At 42.4% G+C, this 26,986-nt stretch overlaps 1 protein-coding gene across 5 annotated transcripts in view; it reads right to left on the bottom strand.

The window, feature by feature from the left end:
* dmxl2 (Dmx-like 2) overlaps positions 1–26,986 on the bottom strand; it is a 44,198-nt gene that overhangs the window by 5,559 nt on the left and 11,653 nt on the right. The window contains exons 8-48 of one of the 5 annotated variants that reach the window (XM_029278747.2): positions 26,954–26,986; positions 26,658–26,838; positions 26,036–26,254; positions 25,669–25,940; positions 23,854–24,123; positions 23,330–23,559; positions 22,913–23,118; positions 22,526–22,647; positions 21,865–21,954; positions 21,630–21,738; positions 21,419–21,538; positions 21,036–21,263; positions 20,463–20,749; positions 17,920–18,092; positions 17,185–17,836; positions 16,730–17,059; positions 16,527–16,646; positions 15,548–15,683; positions 14,491–14,601; positions 14,155–14,324; positions 13,013–13,110; positions 12,724–12,889; positions 11,995–12,259; positions 11,667–11,869; positions 11,131–11,526; positions 10,501–10,683; positions 10,093–10,389; positions 9,698–9,889; positions 9,505–9,581; positions 9,133–9,263; positions 8,366–8,611; positions 7,074–7,256; positions 5,268–5,458; positions 5,000–5,133; positions 4,829–4,914; positions 4,393–4,594; positions 3,443–3,560; positions 2,199–2,264; positions 1,297–1,383; positions 898–1,019; positions 219–357 (exon numbers count right to left, since the gene is read on the bottom strand). The exon at positions 26,954–26,986 is cut by the window's right edge and continues 148 nt beyond it. In XM_029278747.2, coding sequence (XP_029134580.2) covers positions 219–357; positions 898–1,019; positions 1,297–1,383; positions 2,199–2,264; positions 3,443–3,560; positions 4,393–4,594; positions 4,829–4,914; positions 5,000–5,133; positions 5,268–5,458; positions 7,074–7,256; positions 8,366–8,611; positions 9,133–9,263; positions 9,505–9,581; positions 9,698–9,889; positions 10,093–10,389; positions 10,501–10,683; positions 11,131–11,526; positions 11,667–11,869; positions 11,995–12,259; positions 12,724–12,889; positions 13,013–13,110; positions 14,155–14,324; positions 14,491–14,601; positions 15,548–15,683; positions 16,527–16,646; positions 16,730–17,059; positions 17,185–17,836; positions 17,920–18,092; positions 20,463–20,749; positions 21,036–21,263; positions 21,419–21,538; positions 21,630–21,738; positions 21,865–21,954; positions 22,526–22,647; positions 22,913–23,118; positions 23,330–23,559; positions 23,854–24,123; positions 25,669–25,940; positions 26,036–26,254; positions 26,658–26,838; positions 26,954–26,986 — 7,641 coding nt within the window. The remainder of the gene's footprint in view (positions 1–218; positions 358–897; positions 1,020–1,296; positions 1,384–2,198; positions 2,265–3,442; positions 3,561–4,392; positions 4,595–4,828; positions 4,915–4,999; positions 5,134–5,267; positions 5,459–7,073; positions 7,257–8,365; positions 8,612–9,132; positions 9,264–9,504; positions 9,582–9,697; positions 9,890–10,092; positions 10,390–10,500; positions 10,684–11,130; positions 11,527–11,666; positions 11,870–11,994; positions 12,260–12,723; positions 12,890–13,012; positions 13,111–14,154; positions 14,325–14,490; positions 14,602–15,547; positions 15,684–16,526; positions 16,647–16,729; positions 17,060–17,184; positions 17,837–17,919; positions 18,093–20,462; positions 20,750–21,035; positions 21,264–21,418; positions 21,539–21,629; positions 21,739–21,864; positions 21,955–22,525; positions 22,648–22,912; positions 23,119–23,329; positions 23,560–23,853; positions 24,124–25,668; positions 25,941–26,035; positions 26,255–26,657; positions 26,839–26,953) is intronic. The other 4 variants (XM_029278748.2, XM_029278749.2, XM_020641220.3 and 1 more) reach the window with 4 other exon arrangements.

Genomic DNA, 26,986 nt, shown 5'->3' with positions numbered 1-26,986 from the left:
TTGAGTCAAGAAAACAGAAAATGTACATATGTGTTCAGCAAAAGTTGTAATGAAACAAAATAAATACAGAAAGTCATGTTCTGTTATTTATTGTCTGCAAGCTCCAAAACATATCTTAGATTCCCCTTACTGGTGCTTAACAAGAACTGCATAAACAGTCCTGCCTGGTTTTGCCATGTTTATGTTGATCTGTGTTTATGTACCAAACAGGCTCTTACCACACTTGCTCCCATGCTGGTTTGCCCACTGCCGAGCCACGGCATGGACGCAGAGACCTGCATCTGTGGTGGTGCAAAGGGGACGGAGCTCGTCTGGGCGATGTTGGTCTGAGAAGAACGATGGTCTATGTCGTCAGAGCTGTACAGAAGAAAAAAAATAAAAAATCATCCAATCAATCTACCCAATTCAAAAAAAACATTCAAGTCAGTCACATCATGACAGGGTTTCTGCAGAGATCACCCAGAAAAATGCAAAGCTTTTTAAAGAGCTTTATAGAAACACACACGATGCAATATAATACAAATTACATATATCAGCCAAACTATGAAAGCAAAGAGGAGGAAGACAGGGCCCAACATTATTATATTTATTCTCATACTTCCCAGCTGTATATTATCATAAAAATGTCCTGTTAAAATAATCAGTTGACATCCTCGTTAACTAGCTATCAGTAGTGATGTATGTTTGATGGAGCTGACTAAACCTGAGCCCAACAAAGAGTGACCTAAATTTAACACAACAGGTGTGTCATTTCCCCTAAAGCGTGCATACAGTAGGTAACATTATGAATAATACATGTTGATCAAATATTCGCCATCATGTAGGAATACAAATAACAATCTTCTACTTATTCTTTTGCTGAGTGAATTCTTTTGAATGATCTCCATTGGATCTCACCTGCGCGACTCCTTATCAAAGTCATCCCCGATCCAGGTGAAGGGCTGGACAGCCACCAGACTGGACACATCCACCTCCTGCACATCATGAGTGGAGGCCAAAACGATCTCATTGGAGTTGGCCTGGCAGATAGGAGACATGGGAAGAGAAGAACAAGGTAAAAAAAACAACAATATGAAAGGTGGACCTCTGGAAAGATTCCTCCTATTTCCTAGAAAGGAAGTGATATTTATTTGTAAAATTTAAAAGAAGGATCCTGGACTATGCATTCAGCCCTTACTGTGTGTCACACGGTAACACATCCAGGAAATGTTCTAGTATATAACTATGAAATGATGGTCTTGAAAAGGCAAAGTGCTTCCGGTAATTTCCTCTCTCTCTCAAACACACTCCACTTACCCTGTTAATGGCAAACGCCATGATGATATCAGACTCCTTATGAATGATTTTAGCCTTTCCTCCTGGGTAGCCCAGATCTGCCTCCACCTGAACAAAAGGCAAAGAAAAGTGATACATCTGGGTTTAGGATACACTAAGGTGAGGGAAATGTGAAAGATTAATGTACAGAAGCCAGTTAATGTCCGAATCCCCCGCTTTGTTCTATCAAGCTCAGAAAAATATTCCCACTGCATGTGAAAGAAGCACAAATTACAGCCACATTTAAAAGGGGACAAGGATAATCATAACATGTTATCACATGTACATTCAGACAGGATACTGAAAGCTTTGACAGTTGATTTGGGATTCTCTGGTGACAACACCCTGCATGATTAGCAAGCCTCACACAGCCCTGAAAGTGAGCATGCAGTTAGTAAGTCTACTGAATGGTAAGGGGGGGTTGTTTTTTTTTTTGTTTTTTTTTTGCATTTGGGTCCAGCAGAATCAGTCCAGCTAGAGAGGAGAAAGGAGTGAGAAACATAAGGAGAAGTGTTATTTGGAGGGATCGGGTGTGAGGTTATGTGAGTGGATGTTCCAATGAAAAGGAAGGATTAAACGTTAGATCTAAGCCTTAGAGCATTGAGTAGAGTAGCCCAGTAAAAGTTGCCAGAGAATTCACTGTCAGGCCAAGCTGGAGCAGGAAACAAAAGAGCATCATCCTCTTTGGTGTTTACAAAAGCTGCAAACCAAAACCCTGTGCTGTGCAGGGGTGCACAATACACATTATCTTTGTTTCTTTAACTTAAAGGGACTTTCTCCTTCACGCTTGGCTTAGCAGTGACTCCCCCATACAGACAGACAGGCTGACAAACAGACAGGTAAGATAGAGCCAGGGCCTGAGCTGGTACAGTAAATAATACTACCTTATTATGACTGCTAGCTCCAGCTATGCAGTTTGGGCTTAAATGGTCCATATGGTTCTCTACAGACTACACAACACACACAGGCAACATAGACACACAACACAACAAACACGGCACAACAAAAAACACATGCACAAACACAGGAAAGTAAAACATGGGATGAAAAGAAAATGTAAAAGGTTGACAGGATCTTTGGTACATAATGTAAAAAATAAACGTCATTAGCATGGAGCTGAGGTCATGAATGGAGACGATACGACAGAGAGGATCCCGGCAGATACCGATTCATTTGAAGTTATTCCAGTTAGAAAGGACTGATATCTACGTTGTAATTTTAAGAAACTAAGGGTATGGGATCTGTCTGATTTTGGACTGGCAGCTTCAGGAGCTGTCATGACAGTGCCAACATAACTAGAACTATTTTCAGACATCACTGTGTGCTTGATTAAAGATGTCTGAGGAGTCAAAGCAGTGATAACAAGTCACAAGTTCATCACAAGTTCCAAACACTATCTGGATACTATATGCATTGAGTTGAACATTTTCACCACTTATTCAGATTTGAAAAAAAAACTATTTAAATGATAGGTAATTGGCCCGTGTAATTTCCCTGACTCAACATTGAAAAAATGTGTGGAGTAAAAATCACACTGTGAGGTTTAAGAATCAATGATGAAACAAATATAACCTTCTATAGTACACATTACTTTGTTCATTCCTTCTTTTAGTCACACTCATCTTCAAGTTCTTAGAAGAAGGAAGATTTCCGCAGACTTCTATTTTAGGCTTCTGCTGCCGCCTAACATGACATCTTGACACTGCGTTCATTGGCTGCATGACAGTTGTTTGATGACTATAACGAATCCCATCAATCTCCATCATTGTGGGTGACACTTGGCCTACTTTAAGCTACTTTTTCAACACAGCCAAAATGTCTCTCCATCTGTCATAATGTAATGTAGAGGCAGTAACTCTAGCCAGTCACTATTTTGTTGAACATTTGTCTTTTATGCTGGAAATTCACTGTGAGATCACTCTATTTATACCCAAGACAAATTCTTGTATATCGTTGCTAAGAGAGTTAATAAAGGTAGGGGAAGTGAACAACAGAAAAAATGAAAAATTCACACATACTCTGGTGTAATAATGAATTAAAATGACTTGTTAAAAAAACAAGGGAGCTTATGAACACTCAGCTGTAGAAATACAGAGATGCAGTAAAATATCAGAAGTCGTCTGCTGACCTCACTCTGCTTCCTCTTCTTAGTAAAGATGTAACGGATTAAAGTCTCCTGAAGAACTTCCTGTTTGACCAGGAAATGCCAGAGACGACGGGCTGGGAAGGACTGATGGTTCTTTGTCCTAAAAGAAAGAAGAAGAAAAAAAAACACAGCTCATTACTGCAGTTCACTTAGCAGACGCTTTTATCCAAAGCGACGTACATCATCATTAGTGCTCACTCCTACTGCACCAAGATGTAGTATGGTCAAGATAGGAGTCCCAAAGTTAAAATCAAATACTGCTTATGTTTTTATATAATAAGGATAGAGCTCTTTAGAAAAGCAAGAAAACAACATTTAAATTGACTGTGACACGTTTTCTCTGATCTCTGGATGCAAGCCATCATTCTAAGGTAGTGTTTCAAATCCTTTGTTATGTTGTGTTCTTAGGTGAATTGTCTACTATGACTCTTTCTGTAGTTAACTGAGAATAATTCATTTCTATTTTGAATAGGAGTCGTGTAAGCACTAAGTATTAAGCACATTGATGATGTCACTGACTCCTCCACCAATAGAAAGTACTCTTTGCTTAGTGAGGTAACAGACTAGCTTGCTAAGTTTTCTGCTTATCTTTAATAAATGCTTTTAATTATATAAGATTTATTTTTGTAGAAAATGTTTGTCATGAATTGGCACTATGCGAAAGTAACTGAATGATTGATTGAATGGATGCATTCACTGCATTTACCATCTCTAACAGTTTTATAAGACCAAACATAGACCAATCTGAATGACTCTGTGGGCACTAATGTCATACCTTAGACTTTAAGGTTTGCTATCATCTATTCTGAGTTTAATAATTATAATTAATGAATTAATTTTAAAATGTGTTTTTCAATATAAAGTGCTTTTAATTCCCCAGGTGTAGAAAGAAAAATTGTGTTTTTGTAAACGGTAGATGATTTGATACTCACTTGAAGGGCGTGTTGTCTGGCTCCAGCATGGCTTTGTGTCGGAGTATAGCAGGGCCGCCTCCTGCGCTGAGGTCAGTGGGGAAAGTGTTGATGTAGTTGGGAGGCGGGCCATCAAACTTGTTCATTCGCTCCAGCAGAAGCTGCTCCCAGTTCTCTAAAGTCTTCAACACGGCATTGCTGAGAGGGGAGGTGACTGGCAGTTCTGTGACAACAAAAACACAGATAAAAAAGTTTATTTCTGGGTTTATTTAAATTATGCAGAAACATTTTGGTGTTTCTCCACGATGAATAAATTCAACACTTATTTAGATTTTAGAAAATGTGAAGAATCAGTGATCGTCTGTGTGTGTGTGTGTGTGTGTGTGTGTGTGTGTGTGTGTGTGTGTGTGTGTGTGTGTGTGTGTGTGTGTGTGTGTGTGTGTGTGTGTGTGTGTACCTGTGAAGTCAAGGCCAGTGAGAGGGAGGAAGTTCTTGACGTTGTGATGAGCCAGTTTCACCATCACCAGGCGGATCAGAGCCCAGCTGCACACGGCATAAACAGACACAAAAGATGTTTAGAATCTGAATCAGGTTCCAAGTGCACAAACACAGCAGGAGTCAGCCCTACCTGTAGGAGTTGGGATCAAGGTGCTCCGTTATCTGTGTATCAGAAAGGAAGGCGTCATCATCGTCTTCATCTTCCTCTGTGCCGCTCTCGTCTGAGTCATACAGAGCGCTGCTGTCTGACAGCGGCAGGAAGGGCTGAGAGGGAGGAAATAATGATGGAGGAAAACAAGCGCATGAAAAAGATTGAGCGATAACTTTTTAATAACCTGAAGGCTATGAATCACTGATCTCATTAGACCAGTCCCCTCATGTGTAATTCAAAGCCTTACTTTGGCCACAAAGTAGTCCCACATGCTCAGTTCTGGGGGGATGAATTTCTCTCTGTATGCGGGTCTCTCAACTGGAACAGGAGGCGGCGTGACTGGCGTCTCCTTAACAGGGCGTCCCGGAACCAACATCCTCATGTTAAACCTCCGTCTGTATCGGTCTGAATCCTCTGCTGCAGGCTGAGGGGGGGCAACTGTTTGGGGGGAAAGGGGAGACAGTATCTTTCAAACACGATGGACTCTGATAAGGCCAGTTTGCAGCAGGCTGCAGTGTGCCACAGTTTTGTTCACATGATGAAGATGTGCAGGGACCCAGCGTCATTTCAAAGCAAGAAGAAGGTCAAGAAACAGAGCAGGAGGAAGCAAACTGCATCCACACACCTACACAGGGCACAGCAAACCTTTGACATCAAACCAGAATGTTTTGTAAAATGTATTTCTCTTCTATGCATCAATTGAGTTCAATCACTTCGATGGGTCATAGCACACAAAAGAAATCGATAGAAAAGGGAGACACAAATACGGACGTTTAGGATGGAGGCACAAGGGAAAGACATACTAGGATGTGCACAAACCTGCCCCATTATCCTGGGCGACAATCTCTGGCAACGCACCAGACAAAACAAGACAAGACACAAACCAGAGTAGACAGTGCGGTTAGACACACAGATACTACACAGGCCAATTAGCTAAGTCAATATTTGATGTAGTACAGGGCAAAGAATACACACACAGAAAACACATCGGACAATGATGGTGGGTTTTGTTGATCAATTATGTGGATATCGTTTTTCTTTTTTTTTTCCAAGGCACTATAGGGAGGTAAACCCTGAGATGTGTGACTGTCACTTTGGTTAAATAAGTGCTTATTACATCATGATGGGGAGGCATCAATCAGCGTGTAACATTTGAATATGGCTGTGTGTTTGTGACACGCATGTTAGTTTGCAGCATTGACAAAAGGGCAAAAGGTTTTGACATTTTACAAAGTGGTTCCTATCAAAAGGCTGGCATTTACGATCTTCCTAACCAGCTCTTTGAAACGCTCCTGACTTTCCTGAGAGCTTTATCAGGCTCTACAGTGATATGGAGCCTAAATGCCAGCCCATATCTTCTTCCTCCACAAATACAATGTGAGCAGAGATTACTTTGGTCTAATGATTATGGATGAACCATGTCGAGTTCTGTCAACAGACTTACACCGCACAGCTACTCAGGAAATGGTTTCATTTCTACAAATCGGAAATTTGGATGCAAACAAACGACTGAATCCTGTCATAAGAGAGCTGATACAGTTCTCTGATGGAGCTCTACTTCTACTACAAAAACTAACTCTGGAGTCTGGACCATTCACAAATAGGACAACAGAACTAGGTATACACTTCCAGGTCTACATACAGAAAGTATTTCATTACTCCTAATAACCTCTCAGTGTACCTGGTTTGGTCTCAGATTCAGATACAGTCTCAGTCTTGGCTTCTGAACCCTCCTTAGTAGGCCCAGCTGTTACTTCAGTAGCACAACAGGGATGATACAATGAGATGAGCAGAGAGGACGTTACAACAGATACATGCAATGCAGACCACACACACACACATGTACGCGCTCATACAGCCTTTGGTTATCATAACACTGTACACAGATAGCACCAGTTAGCTTTGTTGTTTGTAATGGGCATTCAGTGGTAGCTGCACGATAGAGAAAAAGGAGTAAGTCAAGTCAAGCATCTGCAACAATGCAAACCTGCACAGTTACCATGCACTGCAATCCTGCAAACCAGCACTGCAATCCACCAGCCCAGTTACTCACAGCTGGCCTGAGTTGCTTGGGCCACAGTGCCAGACCCCTCTCCCCTTGAAATGGGAGGAGGGGGTCGTTTGGGGCGTTGGGTTTCAGTGGGGATGGGGGTGGGGTTTTGGGTGAGGCTGCTCTGCTCAGGTCTTCCTGTGTCCTGAGACTCGTCTGGCCTGGCTGCCTCAAAATCAGCTGGCACTGAGACACAGGGCAGAGGGTACACTCACACAAGACACCACACAGCAGCAGCAGCAGCATCTTAGGAGCAATAACAGGACAGGACTTGGCTAGATGTGTGAATGTGTATGCAGCTATGTAGACAGGCCTAAGGAGAGAGAACATTAACTTTATCACATGGCATAAATCATCTCCATGATTGGGACTGATCGTGGTACGTTCCAACAGGGTTAATGGGGTTTTCAGGTATCGCTACATAAATCTTATTCTTTATATCTACCCTGATGATTTTGTCATTTTTGTAAACGATGCATTGCCTGCTCGTGGAGTTGGCAAACAATCAAGAGTTCCCCAGTGGTGGAAAGGAATTCATTTCTATCTTGTATAATACCGTAAAACTTCAATTCAAATCCAGAGACGGGCCTTTCATTATTTTCAAACACAACTGGAGCACAGTTGACTACCAAATTGCAAATTTACACCAGAAAAAATATCCAACTGTGTACAAAATGCCAACATCAATAAGGTTCAGATTGTTTGTGCAAGGAAAAAGCAGGTAGAAACTTACTTTACTATTATACTGAGTTAATTTAAAGCCTGTTTCTGTTTCAGTTCTCTTCCAGCAGAGTAGTTTAATTAGTACTTCTTTTATTAGAGTCTGTGTCTGTTCCTCTATTTGAGTTAGGAATGTGAGCAACCTCTGCAAATATAAGTTCACTTATTGTAATTCACACCTGTCCTCTAGTTCGGTGTAGCACCATCAAACAGTGATGTATGCTAGAAAGTGTTGGTATGCTAACATAAGCTGTTATTGGATTTTAAATATCTTTTGTCATTTAGCTGCTTATTAATGCAAAAGCAGTGAAATGCCGACAATATGTCCTTTAACCTAAAGCGTGATGTCGGTGGAAATTGGCTGCAGTGTGAAATATTATCAGATGCCTGAGATCACAGGAAGGTCAGGGAGAAAAAAGTCAACAGATGGAGAGATAAGGACGACATGAAAATAACATAGAGAGACCGGGACAGATTAGGAGGACAGGTGAGGAAGACTTAAGACACTGATAATGAGGATGATGATCATGGAAATTAAGGTAAAGGGAATATGCTAGAAAATCTCGTCATTCTACCTGGTGGAGCCTCGGGCCTCTTTGGCTTGATGATGACTTTGGCCCCTCCCCCAAAGACAGCGGCCCACACGCGGTTGTTGAGGGGATGTGCTGCCAGCCGGAAGAGTTCATTGCAGCTGTGAGTGCCCAGGCCGTGGATGAGGAGTGCAAGGTAAACAGCAACGACTGCTTCACACAGCAACACGTTGAGCCTTGGCTGGTCCTCCTCTCTCGCAGACGTCAACAGAGAAATCAGGGATGACACACCTGCAGCGAGAGGACACCCACGCATTAACAACGTGATATGTATGCACAAGTCTAAGGATTGATATACATTAATACAAAAACTTCTATTGCAGAACAAAAAAACACATTTTCTTCATGCTAAAATACATTTATGAAACATTTTTATGATAGCGTGATCAGTCTCTGTCTTTCTGTTTCCTTCCCAGAGGCCATGAAGCTCCTATTATAGAACACCATCTGCTTCTCTGTATAAACACAGACTGCCTGCTTTGCTCCACTCTTTCTCTCCCCTCTGCTCTTCAAGTTCTCGCTCGACCATGTCTTTGATGCTCACACATATGCCACTTACCTTTTGTATGCATTATGTAAGGATTCTGGAGGATGAACCAGCTCAGGTTGAATATTTTTTTTAACTATTTAAGGAGTACTCTGATGGGATGTTTATGAAGAATTGGCCTCTGATTAAATAAATAAAAAGTATGAAGTCTAATTCAAGCATAAACAAAAAATGACAGCGTTCAAAAAAGTAGTTATTTTGTTACCTGGCCACTGTGCTGGAGCAGAGTTGGGAGTGATATGTTCTTCGATGCTTTCTGTACGGAGTCGTTTTCTTTCACTGAGCAATAGGCCCTGGTACACCATCCCTGTAAACTGGTTGGCCTCCGTCTGGCTGCTGCAAGCCATTAGCATAAAAATAAACTGTGAGTCCAAACCATGCAACACATTTTAATTGCTTTTTAAAAATATAAAATCTCTAACATGTTTAACTACTGCTCTGACTCAGAATGATGCAGTGTTGGGGGGAAACAAACAGCAGTGGGAGTTTACTTTTGGGAATGAATAGTGACATGAACACAAATTACAAACAAATGAATATTTGGACCTTCAGCACTGCACTGGGAAGGCAGGGTTACCTGTAGCTGTGGCTGTCACACAGTGCTTGATAGACACAAGCAGATAGAGATGCTGCTAGTGTGTGCAGAGTATTGACCTGAGAGTGAAAGACAGAAACCTTTCAATTATTCAACAGCAAAATGAAAGGCTGCAGATGACGGTGAGACAGCCTGGAGACTCTATACATAGTCCAAACAAAGTGAAGATTCTGACCCGATCATCCATGAGTTCGGGATGTGGTGGAACCTCCATGAGCATGACTGTGTGGAGGATGTCGTGAATGTGGTTGCTGAGGTGGAGGACAGGATTGGCTATGACTGTCTTGGTGGTGGCAATGCAAGCTGATAGCAGAGGCAGTGTAGTGGGCAGAGGGAGAGGAGACTGCAGCTGCTTCACTGTGGTCTCCTACAAGACAAGAAAGAGAGATTTATCTTTGCTTTTTACTAAAGATTTTTCAGCATTTATCAAGTAGATACATGTACAACTTCCAAGGCAAAGAGATCTCCATCAAAGAGATCAGTCAGGAGACTGCTGTTAATCCGGTGGACATTGTGAGCACCCTGCAGTCTCTACAGATGCTGATATCATACATGAATGTTATCAGTTACCTGCTGGCTCTCCTGCAGAAGGAACAGCAGCTCCATACGGACAGACGTGACTCCTCCTCCCTTGGCTCCATGAAGGCTGCAGTAAGACAGAAACACCCTGAGCAGGGCCTGGTTCTTCCTCAGCCACGCCTTGCGCCTCTCAGAGTGCTGCTGCTTGGCCTGAAGACGGCGTCGCTCCATCTGGTGACGCTCGTAGGCCCCGGCGTCTGTACGCTCAAAGGCGTCATCTGATATGTCAACTGATGCAGTGCGCTCTCTCCAACGCTCGATCTCTGAATCTTCCTCCTTCCCCTCCACCTTTGGGTTCAGAAATATAATAAATAACTCCACCTCACTCAATTAAACCTAATATTTCACAAGTGGAAACAAATATTAGAGACCAAATGATCAAGTATAACTAGGGTGTACCGTATAGTTGCAGATGGTATGCATGGCTGCTATCTCCTTCTCCAGCCAACTGTAGAGTTGAAAGCGGAGCTTCCCTCCATCCACCTCAAAGCCTGTGGCCAGCGTACGCAGCTCTGTCATCAGGATCTTCAGACAGGCACGGAACTTCAGCTGCTCTGCTATCACATCCACCTCTGACTCGCACTGAAATACAGAAGATTGAGTTAAAAGAAAAGGCCCACGCTTTGCAGTCTCCATGACCTTTAAGCAGCATGTCTTCATTGGTCTCAAGCGGAGTCTGTTCTGGATTTAGACGTCACCAAAAGATACATTTATAGATAACAAAAAAGAAAGGCTCAGTTCTTTTCTTGCAAAATTAAATTGTGAATTTTTTTGTGAGGGAACAAAAAGACATTTAGAAAAATACTCAAACATGGATTACAGGGTCACACAATGGGACAAACATAATACAATGTTGCAGATTCAGTGTAATAAAAGGTGTAGTGAAAGCAAGTCTTTGTTACAGCACTGATGCAGACTTGCAATGTAAATAGGGTTGCGTTTTCTCTAAAGCAATGCTGTAGAAATCAGGTTGTCATTTAAGGGTTTAATGTGTGTCCTACAGAAGCCATTTAAGCCATCTAATCCTACCTGTGAGTTCTCTCTCTGCAGTTTGTCGCCCCCGCTCTCTGTGCCTCCATCTTTGGTCTCAGCCTCTGGTTTCTTCATGGTCAGACCACCATCATCATCATCCTCCTCTGAGTCCTCATCTTTGTCATCCTCCCAGTCCAGCTTCAGTCCATCATCTTCCACCTTGACCAAAGGCTGGCTCCAGTCTAACCCTCCTGCACTGTCATTCCCTCCCCATGCCGGGGCAGGGGCTGATGGGAAGCCCCAGTCCACACTTCCCTGGGTGCCATTTTCCACAGGTTGGCTGGAGGTTAAGTTTGCCTTTGATGAAGCTTTACTGGTAGGTGACGAGCTGGATTTCTTGGTAACTTTGGGAATTTTGGAGAGTACTTCAAGAGCTAGAACAGGACAGCCCACCTACAGAAGATTGAGACACTCTTAACACACTGTCGAAGCATCACATTTTACACACACTTTAAAACAACTCTAGTAGCACAGGTGTTACATCAGAAGATTTGTATTGCACTAGAGAGAGGCCATATTACTCATGAACACACCTTGAAATGTGCATTCGCTGTGGTGAAAAACAATTTGCGCTCTATAAGGTTTATCTCATCTGCACTGCTCTTCTCAGCAGTGAGGCCCACTGTAGCGGCTGTGCCCTCTGGATTTGCAAAGTGGCGACGGATGATCAGTGGGTGTGTCCTCAGGTAGTTATAGAAACTAAATACCACAGGGTTGCATGATTTCACCATTATATCTACCACAGAAGGATGGAGAAAAAGAGAGAGGGAAAAAGGTCTTTAATCACAGACAACAAGGTAAAAGATGCTTTAGTGGATCTCGCTGTGTAATTCTGACTGAAACCTCCTGCAAACAACTGACCAGGTTTCTCATCATCCTCTTTGGGGATTCGCTCCAACAGCGTGTCGAGGGCTTGGGTGTAATCCTTCATGATCCAGTAAGCTATGCTGCGGAGGAAAGGGTCAGGGTGCAGTCTCGAACAGTGGTAACCACTTCCATCCTTGTTACAGCCGAGGACCTTCTCGTAAAGGAGGCCTTGGCAGGTGGATGAGTTCTCAAAGTCAGCTTCATACAGCCTGGCTACTATCATGGCGAGCTGGAGATCCTCCATCTTCTCCAGCAACACCTACACAACACAGAACAGCAGAGGACAGGTGAGAGTCGATACAAATTAAGATACAGTAATGTGAGGACATTGTAGGAGTTTCCACAATAAAAAACACAGTATGTGGAGCTGAGGTAATAAAGCTCATGTTTCTATGCCTTTTAAGGCTATCTGCATATTATGACTGTGTTGTATGGAAACACAGGCCAAGGGAAACTGAGCAGGCGTTTTATGCATCTTATCAGTGTAATTTAGACTTCTCTCATGTGATTTAAAGGCTGTAGAATATCCAGGCCTCTCATCTGCACACAGTTACACTGTTGAGGATGTATTCATTTCACCTTCACACTACAGTAGGTTGTATTTCCATAAAACAAGCCAATGCCAAGAAGCGAAGAAAATGAAAATGGAGTGTTGGAACAGAACCAACAGTAATAAGCCACGTCTGTGTATTCTCAGTGTTGTTGAGTGTGTGACGTCCACACCTCTATGGCGTCTTTGAGCGATCCAGCCAACAGGAAAAACGCGGCCGACTGTTCAAAGCGTTGTTTCCCCAGCAGGGAGAAAGCATTTTTCAGAGCTGCCTTCCTCCAGCGGTCCTCACTGAAGTTATTCTTGAAGAACTGAGTCATCTTCTCATCATGCTGAGACCTGAGAGGAGAATAACACACAGCTCAGTGTCCCATAAAGTTTTTTTTTTTAATGTGAAACTGAATTAAAATTTAACAGTTGATCATTTCAAAAATAATTATGTGTTCAGAAAGCGTGCCTTACCTGAACAAGCCCCACAAGACAGCTTTCTTCTTCATGGCCAAGAAGAACAGAGCAGCATCTAACGGGTCGTTGTGTCTCTGGAACGCAGCTTTACCGATCTGATGACACAAAATATTCAAGTTACCAAATCAGGATCACACTTTCCGTTTATTTGTTTATATTAAGGAAACTTCAAAAACACAATAATCCACATTTCAAAACTTGAACTGAATATTGTCATACATGCTTGTAAAAATGTACCCTTCATTTTGATACTGAGTGCTCATTAGGCTTTATTAATTATTCCTGAAGGAAATGCATTCCAGCTGGTTAGTACAGAGACGAATGCAGGACTACAGATACAAAAAACGTCACTGCCTGTAAAAATCAGAAGAAAGTAAAGGTTTGATAGCTTTAAATGGAACATAGAACCTAAATTCTCCATTTTCAAATATCATAAATGTCTTTGTTTTGTTGAAAATGATTCAAAATGGTAAGATATTCCTAGAAGGTAGCTATATAAGTTATTTGTAATGTGCAGAGCTTCTTACAAAGCCACTCCAGCAGATCACCTCAGCTGTCAAAAACAGATTTTTCCAGCTGAGACTGTTGGCTAAAGTTAAACCCTATCTCAGTCAAAAATGACTCTGAGAGAGTTATCCACGCCTTCAACACGTCTAGGCTGGATTACAGTAATTCTTTGTATGTGGGTTTAGAATAATCATCCCTGTGACGTCTCCAACTCACACAAAACTGCTGCTAACTGAGAAAAAGAAATATGACAGAATTACACTCATTTTTATTCTAACAGAGGGGATCGAGACTTTGCGGTGGACGCTCCTAAACTTTGAAACAGTCGTCCTATCCCCATAAGATCTGCTCAGTCGCTCTGCATTGTTAGATCACTGCTGAAGATGTATCTCTTCTCGATGATATTCGATTCTAATTAGTTGTCCCTGACTTCTCTTATTTATTTACTTCCTATTTTTTCTTGTACTGCTTCTCTGTTATAATTATTCTGTTTATGGTTTTTAATCCTGGCTATTGTTTTATTTCCTCATGTTTCATTGTTCATTTCATTATCATACCTGCATAAGTGGGTGTTAGTTATCAAAAAAGTTATCGTAATTAATGTATTTAGTTCTCTGAATTTGTCCTGGTACCTTTTCAACAATTTTCCGCAAAGTGTTGATGTTACGTATCCACCATCCCACTCCCACCGCTCTGAGCTCAGACCACTGCGGGTCGCCTCTCTGCATGGCAGGGATCATGTTCAGCAGCTCTTCTTCTGCCTCCGAATGGAAGGCCCACGCAAAATGGCATGTTGATAGACCTGCCATGGAGAGAGATCGAGGGAGAGGGGGAATGATGAAAGCAAAATGTCTGAATTCATTCCCAAGATGGAAGGCAGGGAAATACATTTCATAAGCACAACGCCTGATAATACAGTGGTAGTTTTATAATGTAATTTACAATTTATCATGTGCAGTGTGTTTTACCCTGATGGAGCAGCTGCATGCGGTAGAGGGGGGGCAGAGAGGTGAGCAGGCAGGTGTGAAGCCGCATGGCCAGCAGATACCTCAATCCACACTCATCGAGAGCCTCAGCACCTGCACAAACACAACAGCAGGGAGCTGTCAGCTTTGTCACAGTTATTCCAATGACAACTTTATTAATATGGCCGCCCTTTGACAGAGAGCAAAGCCCTTTAAAAACTCAAGTATCACTTGAGTTCATGCAAATGATGACAGAGAGCATATCTCTGTCCCTGAACCTTCTTACCGTCCCCGTGCTTACTTTGCCCTGGAACAACCTGCTAATGTCTTCCTTTTCAAAAGACTAAATAAATATGATGGACATTTTGGAGAAAAAAATATAAAGATAATGGAATAAGTGCAGTGTTTGTTTATGTCGAGTTATAAGAGAACAGTTGAAGCACTGCTGTTTATGTTAAGATTTGATGGCTGGAGATACATATCCAGGAACACACAATCAAGAAAAAATTATTCTTAGCTTTAATGTCTACAACCTTTAGTCGACTTTAATACAGGACTATCTCTTAACAAGGATAACAGACTGCTGGATGGTGAGGCGAGCTGAAACGCTAAATTACTATACAAGTCTATTAACAGGTATGTATGTATGTATGTGCATCATGAATTTAAATACAAGGTGAGTGCAACAAAATAAGACATTACTTCTTCTCTTTTGACTTGTCCTTCCCCCTGACTGATCAGAGTGGAGGCACAGAATAGAAATAAAGACCACGGCGCTGGTCAGTCTCAGTTGCTCAAGGACACTTCAATCAGATCGTGCCTTTCACTTTGAAGAACTTGAATAATCAAGGTTACTATTTCAGACAGAAGAGCTTGGGTTGCACAGGTGATGGCCACATGGATTTGAGCATACAAAACAATACTCACACAGGGCAGAATGTAGCTAAATAAAATTTGGAAGAATCAAAGAGGTATTCTTTTTGGCCAACTAATGAAATACATTTTACTGTACATGTCACAGATATGACAGTAGTCTATCCGAGCATGCATGTATACCGACCTGTGTACTTCTGATCAGTGGAGCTGGCGACCTCAGCACTGGTGGTTGCTACTGTATCAGCCAAGGCCACCAAGAACATCTGCTCGAGTCTGGTCAGTCCTGGCAGGCTGGAGTGCATGAGGTGACTGGACAAAACCTGGGCAAAAAAAAAAAAAAGGAACCAATGTATGTGCTCCCTCTGCATGGAACTTTCTGCAAAATGACTTGAAACTGGCAGATCTCATTTCACTTGAAGACTTTCATTCGATCTTAAAAGACAAAAAAAGTGAGACCTTTGGACAGTGCCTGTGTTACTGAATTGTAATCTGTGATCACGACTGGGAAGTGTTTCTTAACCATGTAATATTTATTATGACATGTGCCGCTGTCCTCTTGGCCAGGTCACCCTTGTAAAAGAGATCTTGATCGCAATGGTTTAATTACCTGGTTAAATTAAAAAGTAAAAAAAAAATAACAAGAGCAACAAGGAACCAAAACGACATGTTGTGTTTTTATTGGTGTGCTGTAAAACTTTTGGTGTAATTAAAATGTAATTAAAATAGTCTGAAACTTAAATCTTTAAAAGGATGCAATCATGCTGATGTTCAGATGCTCTGACTGACAGTGTGACCTTTAAATGTCAATGCTCAAAATTTGTTGGGATAATATATGTCTTTTAAAAACAGATTTTCTTTGTTTACATCAGCCTTTTTTTAACATGTATTAACAGTTTTTAAGCCTCACTACCATTTTAGAAGTCAACTCATCGTCATAGTTTGGGGTTGTGAAAGAATATGACATTGTTATTGTGCTGTTATAACCATATACGCCGCCATTAATCTCGTATTAATTATATATTACCTCTTCAAAAACCACTGTCTTCTTTACAATTGGGAAATCAAAACAGAACTATATTGGATTGTATCATAACGTTTCTAAATTAAAAGATTGAAAATGTGTTTATAAAAGCTAGATCCCATTCTAAAATTTTCAGCCATACCTGAGCATGCTCTGGTCCGAAGTAGGTCGGTCCATACTGAGAGAGGTTGATAACTCGAGACTTCTTCTCTGGTTTGTCAGTGGCAAAGTTCACAAAGTCATCGGTGGTCACCGTTGGCACCTTTAACAAATGAGGAAATGAGTAAACGGGGTCAGTGGATTACACCTTCAGTTACAAAGACACAGCTCTCTAACTGTACCAACCTGGAAAAGATCAGAATACTGGTCCTCTCCAGACTTCTTGGCTCCATCACCATCAGACACCTTTGCTCCCTTGCCCCCCTCCTCCGCTCCCTTATATGAGGTGTCCAGGTCAGCCAACATGAGAGAATAGAGGGGCAGGGGAGGGATAGAGTTGATCTCTGTGTAGTCTCTGCCTCCGTCACGGCCTGCTACAATGGTGTCCTTTGCTGTGCTTCCAGTCACACTGATGGTCCTGGACAGATGTCTCCTGGAACCGCCCTCACCTGCCTCCACATCTCTCACCACTGCAACTTCACCAGCAATGCACTTCACCAGGTGAGCTAGGATGGCCTGATAAAGAGAAAAGCAATGGGTCAAAGCGCTAAAGGCATTTTAATGCTGTGGACATAAACCTGTAAATCTCTTTGACTATAGATTTGCATATTTTGAAGTAGCTAAATAAGGTAGAGACTCACCTTGGCCCGGCGAACCTTGCCCAGGTCCATGAGTTCCAGCAGCTGGGTGGGATGGTACTGGGGAAGAGTCGGGGACAAGGAATGAGCTGCCTCAAACAGTCCCCCTTCCTGAAGTCCTGTCGGGGCTCGAAGGGCCTCATCCACTGCAGTATTCCCTTCAAACACACTCTTGGACCTTGCCCTCCCCTCAAAAACTGAGGAGGAACCTGTGGTTTGTCCTCCAGCAATGTCCCCACATGATAGGTTGCCCTCATCTCCCTCTCCAGGCTTCTTGTCCTGATGCCACTGAGCGTACACGTGCATCTCACAGTCCATGCCCACCACCAGGATGCCGTCCCTCACCCAGGAGAGGGAGACCGGCAGAGATGGTGTGCCGTCCACAGAGGACAGGAGGTCCACGGACCGCAGCAGGATCCAGCGTGAGCGGATGCCCTGTTTGATGCTGCCCCCTAGAGGGAGGGTGATGACAGCCACCCCCTCCTTGCTGCTCGTCTGCTCATTGACCATGCCCGAGATGCGGCCGTACATGAGAATGTTGGATCCCACTCCCACAGTGAGGATGTGAGAGCCGTCCTCCTTGGACAGCCAGTCTAGGTGGACGTAGTGCTTTATGTTGGGGGAGCTGTGGTCTCTGGTCATGTACAGGTCAGACCTGACAAGGAGAAAAGGATCACTAATGACACATTCATACTTTGACAGAACATGATACAAACACACAAGGCGAGCCCTCCTGACCTGCTGTAGACAAAGAGGTTGGAGTCCACACTGACTCTGGGATCCAGCGTTGAAGTGGGTCTGGTAAAGTCATCTAGATGGAGAGTCTGCTCTAAAACCCACTCAGATCCACCAGTCGACTCACACTCATAGATGGAGACATGCATGGAGAAATCCTCTCCAGAGCCCTGCAGCTGAGAACAAGAGAACAAATCTGAAAAAAAACTGTAGGCACTTTGAACCCAGTGTTTCCCATTCATTGATTTGTTTGTGGCGGCCCGCCACAATATCAGCATTGACACCACATATTGATTTTATGCTTTTTTTTTTGCGATTTAAAATAGGTACAATCTTGTTTCATTGTATAGCTGCACACAGCACATTGATTCACTCAGCCCCTCTTTGCCCTGTTCTCTCTCACTCTCTCACAAACACAAAGACCACGGACCCATCTGTGAACAGCCGTTTCTCTGTGCACACTCTGAGTCAAAACATGATCACACGCATGAGGAAGGATCGTTGTTGGCTTTTCTCCAAAGGAGACAGCTGGCAGGGGTCATGAATAGAATCTCTCTGGAGTTCATAATCGCTGAGTTTCATGAACACCTCTGCACACATTTGGGTTAAAAGTGGCACATTAAAGTTTACTTTGAGTCTGTGGTCTTAAGACAGTGTTATTCAGTGAGGGGCTCGCCAAGCTTTAGTTGGTGCCATGGTAGATTCTAATCATATGATAATGCAGCCAATACGTTAAATAAAATGTGTTACATTTATGTACACAGTATACTTTATTATAAGCATTTAAAAGTTTCCATCATATTGCTGTTTTACTAATAAATATATGCTAATTAAAGGGAGGAATCTGCAACCAACCTGGCAACACTGCATACTAGCATAGCAACAGTAGCTTGGCCTTTCATCTAATGCTAGCTAGTGTGATGTGCACAGGCAATCAAAATGGATCGATTTCTAATCAGACAAAGGCACAAGCCAGATGGGCAGACACAACTGGTGTGATGAATGAGGTAAATAAAGACTCAGAGCATGCAGCAAAGGAAAATCAACACAAAGACACTGGAGAACAATCTGGGGAGCAAACGGCAGGTTTTCCAATTAAAAATCAAAAGATGAGGAGGTTTTCAACTTCACTGAAAACCACTTCTAAGTGGATGTATTAACTATCAGATAATGCTGTCCATATAGTCCTTATGCTGTAATGCTGCTCTGGACAGTGAAATAAGTTAAGTTTCAGACGAATTACATTCACAGAGTTGAACTCAGAGCAGGTGTTGGCCACTTCTGGAGTTCGGTATCTGAAGCCGACTTTCCTACTTTGAAATCCCTTGTACAAAAATTGATGTCTTTTTTTTTTTTATGAACAGAGACACCTGGGAGTCAAATTTCCAACCGTAACACCTCATCAAGAGGAAAAAGATCAAATACGACATAAAGATTGTCAAGAAATGGATGCCTGCTTCCAGTATTGAGATGTTTTTAATAAGGACTGTAATGGCTGCATTACACATTGTATGATGTGGGATGACAAATAAGTAGGCAGAAATACTTAATGGTTTGGGTGGCTTTTGGTGTATTGTGGTAAAAGTTGCTCTCCTGTTGACTTTGTGCTACCAGTGTTGCTCTCCTGGAAAAAATAGTGTGTTTCACTGTCTTAAGAGAATGCTGTTGATCTCAGAGATCTGAGCACATGTTCTAGTTATTATCAAGCCTCTAAGAAGCCTGGCTTGTAATTTGAAGCTTGATCCAAAGACAACTGAACTTAGTTGAAGATGTTTCACAGAGCTAGAAATGTAAGCCTCTGTGGATCATTGGCATGCTAATGATCAAGGAAGACTCACATGAGAGCTGTTAGCTGAGTCGTTGACTTAGTTTCTTTAAAGAGTCGTTATCAACCCGGTCATCTCTGAGTCGTTTGGGTCACATGTTCAAAGGTGGATAACCTAGCTTGTAAAGTTTACATTTAACAATTAGAATATTTTCAGATGAGTAACTTGTATTATTAAATAACTATTTCAAAGAGCATGGTTGTGCACCCCCTCCCAGTAGATATTGCCTGCCCTATGTACAGAGGCTAAAGTCCTTGAAGCGGGTTAGTCTTGGTTCGACTCCAACGCTCAGTAATTAACCGGACATCATTCCCCCACTCTCTCATCTTGGTTTCCTAATCTATCCACTGTCCTCTCTTCACTAAAAATAATTCTTTAAAAAACACAACATAAACTCATACTTAGTGATTGCCAATACAAATTTTCACGCACTGCATTTTCAAGCATATAATGCTTAATGTTTATGTTTATCACATCTAGCTCTTTCCTTACCATTCTCCACTTCCCATAAATATGTATTCATGTGTAGATGTTTGGTATTGTTATCTATTCTTGGAGGATTGAGACTCTAGAGCGAAACAGACGTATTCACTGCGTTTACATTTTCATTGTATATTCCATCACAAGGTCATAGCACCAGTGGAAACAAATTCTCAAATTGCTATAGATTTGATACACAACACTTAAGACACCTTATGAATACAAAATCTAACTTCCTACCTGTCCTTGTCGTGGCTTTTTAAAGGCCACAGCTAGCCTGCCGATGTAGGAGCAGGAAACGGCTACAGGCCGGCCTGACACGCTAACAGCGCTGTTGTTGTCCTCCTCCTCATTCATCAGGACCCATGGCTCCCAGCGGTACGCACGGTTGTCTCTGTCATCCTCACTAAAACCTTCATCACCCTCCACAGCACAGCGCCAGAATCGCACGCGAGAGTCAGAGCAGGTAGTAACAATCAGGTATGGAGCCAGGCACACGGGGTAGATAGAGGAGGAACTCAGATGACCTAACAGGAAGAGAAGGCAGAAGGAAAACTGAGCAGAGCATGTACACATGTTTGTAGTGCCTACTTTCCTGTATTGTTTTTATTTGGCCTAACTTAAAGATGAAAACAATGCAAATAGAAGCACATTTCCTAATTCTAAACCAAGTGCAAATATATCCTCAAAATTTAAATTATTGTCAGATAATCAACTTCAGGGAGAAACATGGAGGATATAAATATTATTTCTAAACTGACAAGAACATGATTACATGAGTCATATGTGTGAAAACTGTGAACCAATCCAAACCTGCAGAGGGGGTTGCCCTGGTAACCTCCACCCCGTGGGGCAGGTCTAGACGCTTGCTGTACACCAGCTTGGAGCTGAGGATGAGTTTGCTGGCTGATTGCAGGTTGGCTGTGGAGGATGACCGTGGCAGGGGTCTCACCGGTGACGTCTCTGGGGACGAGTCAGGATTCACAGCCTGATTTGGAACCATGAGCTGGCTCTGGAAGCTAAAATCCGGGCTGGGCTCATCTGGGCACAGAGATACAGGAATATTTTAGCTTGGTGGAGGCACTTTGATGTAGATAAACTGGTAGGCTTCACATTAAAAATTCATGCTTGCATGCCTTTAAATATCCGGAAAATTTCCATTTATGCAAATGAGGTTATGTGAACTCTACACTTACCAACACAAGCCTGCACAGATTTTAGGTGCAGATGCCACATCTGCAAGACAGAATTCCTGTTCAGATCCTTTTCTATCACCACCAGGAAGAACTTCTCAGAAAATGGGGCCGGCTGGATATCTGGATGTAGTGAAATCACATCATTACTGTCTTTCAAAACAAATAGGTTTGTAAAAGTAAATGGGTAAAAAAAAAAGACAATGTGCTTTACCTTCACCACATGGGAAGGCCGGAGTGTATGCCTCTGGTTCATTGTGAGGCTTGTAGCCAAGGATAAAGTCCTCTTGGAAGACGTGCAGCAGCTGGGTGGTGGCGCCACACTGGATGCATATGGAGATACCATCAAACACTTACTATGTATATTGATTAGAACCTTTCAGAATTTCAGGCACTGAACCTCACTGACTTGTAGTGGGTGTGAAAAACTGAAAAGAGGAGCTCCTAACCTGGTTTGTAATGACGTCCAACTCTATGATACATCCAGGTCTGGCAGTGGACTGCTGGCTGACGATGTTGAACACTTCGCCCACTAGTTTCTAAACACAGACACACACATAAAATGGTAAACCATCCACTTTGTGTACTGCATTTGGAATGACCAGTGTGCTGAAGAAATAACGGAAATGCTGATTTGAATTACAGAAAATGTTGGCTTGATGTTGTTAAGAAGCAAGTGATAGAAAAACTTGCTTCAATAAAGGAACTGAAGCTACATAAAAAATAAAAAAAAGATATCTGTATGCATGACGTAGAAGAGGTTTTGTTGTTGTGTATTTGTAACATTTGAGAATAAAAGCTTTTTCAAAGAAAAAGTACAAGTTGCTGAAAATCATGTCTACAACAGTAATTCAGAATGAGTGAATGATGTGGTGGTTTATGATATCAGATAATTAATCCTTCATGTTATATACACATTTTTGGCCCAAAATATTGCAGCCCACAAGCCCAGGCATGCCCAGGCAAGACTTTGTGCCTGGTCCACTGTGACAAAAACTCCATAAACTAACAGTAGGAGACCCGGAACAGGGTCTTTAAACAGAGATTATCAAACCCCAATGAGCAATAACCTTATTTTTTGTGCAGTTATGATTGTGTTTGTCCACTCACAGACGTTTCAGGATCTGACAGCTCATCCAGTAGCTTTCTGGCATCTACCACAGCTTGATAGAGACGCAGGTTTTTACCATCTGATGCCACGAAGCAGGCGCTGGCACTGTTACAGTAAGTTCCTGATGGACAAAACCAAAAAGTTTGTAAGACTGGACTGCAAACATCATCAGAGGTATGCAATGACATTATATAACATGCTTTAATTTAGTACAGTTTTGTCCTGACAAGTGAACCCATCATTAAACGGCTCTGTGAGCAATGGCAGATGGTCAGATTATGCACTTTGACCTTAAAGTTCTTGATCATTATTCACGCATCACAAGGATGGTTCTGCACTGTAAAGTTCAAATTCACATCCATATTTAAAATGCATGATGTGTTTACCAAGCACAGAGCTGGGTATGAGTGTCGGCAGCCAAGCAACATTGCTGAAGGCAGAGGTGTGCAGAGAATTGATACGGGCCAGTTCAGAGACCCCTCCAGTGCAGGACAGGGGCCCGATGTGGTCCACCCTCCACAAGATGAGCTCACTGTAGATAGCATTGGGATCGTGGAAGGTCCTTGTAGCTGCATTACGGAGCTGCTTCCTGCTAATGAAAAAGGAATGTTGTGTTAGCACTCACGTTTCATGCAAAGCAGAATGAGACCATCAGTTATGAAAGCGTGTCACGATGTGTTACACTAAGCAGCATCTGTGGCATTTCAAACCATGTGCCCTTACCCCTGTCTTTTTGTTGTATAATCATGTTATAAGTAATTACTGTCTCCCTTCCCTTCCTCCACTGTTCCTGTGTTTCATACCTTGGTAGACCTTTTGGGAGGGGAAAGGTTTGAGGCTGCTCTCCTTCCAGGCTGCCTGGGGCTGAGGGCGGGGTGAGCAGGGCATTATGGTGAGAGGATGTTAGCAGCAGAGGCAGCACTGTGTGACAGGCTTGGTCGTTCAGATGGAAGCGGTGGCCACAGTACCGGAACTTGTGAGACACGGTCAGTACATTGGAGAAGGCAGAACGCTCAGCAAATGTCACCGCCCACTGCAGAGAGACGGGACAAAATAACAGCGAGGACTTAAAAAGTTGATTTGCACCAAGAAATTAAAATATAATTGAATTTAGTTATTTAGGAAGGAAAATATATCAAGGTGTTGGTGTGATTCTTTTGAGATGGTAGAAGGAACACCTTCAGCAGTGGCTATTATTTCCTATTATTTGAATTTCCCTCGGGATCAATAAAGTATCTATCTATCTATCTATCTATCTATCTATCTATCTATCTATCTGTCTATTAATGAAAGCATGCATAAACGACTCTTCCTAACAATCTTTTACCTGGTTTAGAGATCCATCTACATGCTTGGAGACCATCATGACAGCAGGAGTGATGCCAGGGTGAGGGCTGGGAGATGATACTAGGGCGGGTGAACCCAGGCCTACTGAGAGCGAAGCAGAGTGGGACACACGTGCGGCCATCCTCCCCTGCTCCCCTGAGCTCGAACTCTCAGTCTCGGTCAAAGTGCAGGCGTACATCAGGATGTTCTTACTCAAAGAGTTGGCATCGCCGGTAGGAAAAGCAACAGGAATACGGGAGGAGAAGGACACCTGGAGTGGGAATTAAAAATTTAAAAAACATTATCACAGGTAAATATCCTCTGTGGTCCCTCAGCTCTGTAGAGACCTAATTAGCAATGTATTCAATGTGCTTTATAGTTCATCAGTTAGAACAACAATGAAGAAAATGCTAAATGCCATTATCTTTTTTTTATTATATTAATACATAATTCATGCGCACACCTCCACTTTCTACATTGGATTATGCACATTAATAGTTTACAGAACACTTCAAGTTCTCAGTTCACATTGCAAAAACGTTGTTCTTTTATTGTAATCTGGTAATAAAATCACAGATCTTCAGGTATGGGAATCAAACATGGTTCTGTATAACTGCAATAAATGTAAAGTCATCACATCGGAGTAAAGACATGTGAAACGCTGCGTGAACTTTTTTTGTTAAGTTCCCCGCAGCAGATCTTATCTGGGCCAATCCGAGCATATTTTAAAGGATCAGCATCAGCGACAAGTAGCAGCGCTGTTGTAATGTGTTTTGTTCTTCTCACGCCTGCTTGTGCTGCAGAGCTGCCGTCCTCTAAGACAGCCGGGTGCAGTGTGAGCATCTAGCTGCATATCAAGGTGAAAATTACACTATGTGAACATGAAAATTTGAATTTGGGTGCACCAGAGAGTGACTCTAATTTCAGACTGAGGCTGGAAAAATAGATTAATCCACTAAAGTCAGACTCCTAAAGGATCTTTTATCTTGTCTTCTTCTAAAACATCAAGTGAACTACTTTTAACCGGTGCCAGTCAACACCTTCACTGGTTTAAATGACACATTGGAATGGCCACAGGTCATAACAGCTGTCAGTAGTCATCATTCTGTGATTATATGGGAAATTACATTGGAGTTCTGCCTGGCTGATGTGCTGAACAATACTAACTGAAACATAAGTGACAGTACAACCATGAGTGGACTGAGTGTGTCTGTTGTTTAAACATGCTAATTGTGTTACGTCATTTTGAGAAATCACAAACCTCTGTTAAACTATATCTGATCAATAATTTAAAATTATAAACACAATATCATAGATTAGGGATTAGATCAGATTCTGTAATTGCAATAACATTTTAAAGGACTTGACAATTTGCACACAAGAACGTTTTTATATGTGTGTGATTACTTTTGAATAAAGTTTAAAGAGTCATATCTTATTACAACACACACACACATTAAAATTCCCAACAAAAACTCAGAAAAGAAAAGATCCCAACTTTAGTCAAAGTAGTTTCATGAACCATGACACGACAGAGACTGAAAAGCCCACATGCACAGAGGAGTGCGCCTCCTCCGACAGAATAAAATACGAGCAATCTTACATAACACTGTCAAATGTAAAGTGACTCATCACTCCCCCAAAGTTTAACCACAGCCACCCAGCTGCTATTGTGTGTGTGTGTGTGTGTGAGTGCCTGCGTGAGAAAATGTTTCACTATCTGACTGTAACATTAAAAGTTTGGAAAACTATTGCTCAATTGCTTGGGGAAAATATGAGCAGGATCAATTCTTAATGTTCTTAATGTTCTCCTCACCTGGACCTGTCTAAAGATACCCTGGTTGAATTCGTCCAGGTACTTCACGTGCCACACCAGGAAGGATCCATCAGCAGGGTGGATTGTGAACAGCATGTCAGGGCTCTTGTTCCACTCTGTGATCAGGGTCTCCATCTTCCTCTCCAGCAGCATGGAGGGCAGAGGCATGCTGGAGCTGGATCCAGGGGAGGATGCCTTGGTGCTTCCCTGCTCCCCTGGCTCCCCATCTTCCCCCTGCTCTGAAGACGCTTTGTCAGACATCTCGTCCAGGTCTAGAATGACAGAAAACAACACGCCGTTACAAAAAGATGCCGCTTTTAAGCTGATGTGGTGTGAGGAATGTGTGTTGAACTGTTGAGGGTCATACCAAAGTCAAACTTCATCTGTGATCCCTCGGGGTCCAGGGGGTCCTCAGTAGTCTGGTCCAGCTGCTGTTCAGAGAACTTACGGAGCTGCAGCATGAAGAGGTCCATGGAGGAAGTGAAACTGAGGTCCTTGTTGTTGAGCCAGTGGACCACAAAGCCTCCACCACCAGAGCCATCGTCTGGGTTGAACACTGCAGAATCCGCAAGAATTGATGGGATATCTGAAAAGGAAAAGACAGAGAAAGGGACATATGGATAAAAGAACTGCGGAAAAGGTTAAATAATATATTACTCAAGCTTAGAGTAAGCTCACAGCTGCATTAAATGTCATGCTCGATGATGTGATTCATTTGTTTCCAGTCACCAGACATTTCTGCTGTATCACTCCGTTGCATAACTCATGTCTTATCCATAACAAATTCTGTCATTGCAATAGTTAATAATTTATTCACTAACTCGTTTTTTTTTTTTTAACAAGGACACAATAACAATGTAAAAGCTTTTACCCAGCCTCTGTGTCTTGCAGACACAGTTTGCAAGCAATTCAATGAAATAAAATTTAGCAAATTCAACTGTAAAGAAATATAGAAAGCTTGTGAGTCAGTCCAACCAAAGACACTCTACCTGTGTTGGGGTTAATACTGGCCGAGATATGGAAGTGACACAGGGCGTTGGCATGGTGTGCGATGTGGCGGTGAGTGTGTGCGTCCTGTGTGCCAAGCTGGGAGGGCAGCAGCTCACTGTGAGCCACCAGAGCAGAGGACCGTCGACGACCACGACGCAGATGCTTCAGGTGGTGGATTGACTAATCAAACAAAGCACAGGAATAAGACAGTTTGATGTTATTCCTTCATCAAAAAAATCAGCATCTGATTTTTATGATTCTTCCCTGGCAGATCTGACAGTTTAAGTGAGTGTACCTCCAAAGCATGCTGGATCTTGTCCTTGTTTCC

This window comes from Labrus bergylta, chromosome 3 (assembly GCF_963930695.1).
Source record: "Labrus bergylta chromosome 3, fLabBer1.1, whole genome shotgun sequence".
In the NCBI taxonomy this organism is placed as follows: Eukaryota; Metazoa; Chordata; class Actinopteri; order Labriformes; family Labridae; genus Labrus; species Labrus bergylta.
The sequence above is the reverse complement of the archived record's forward strand: the minus strand, read 5'-3'. Positions and strand labels throughout refer to the sequence as shown.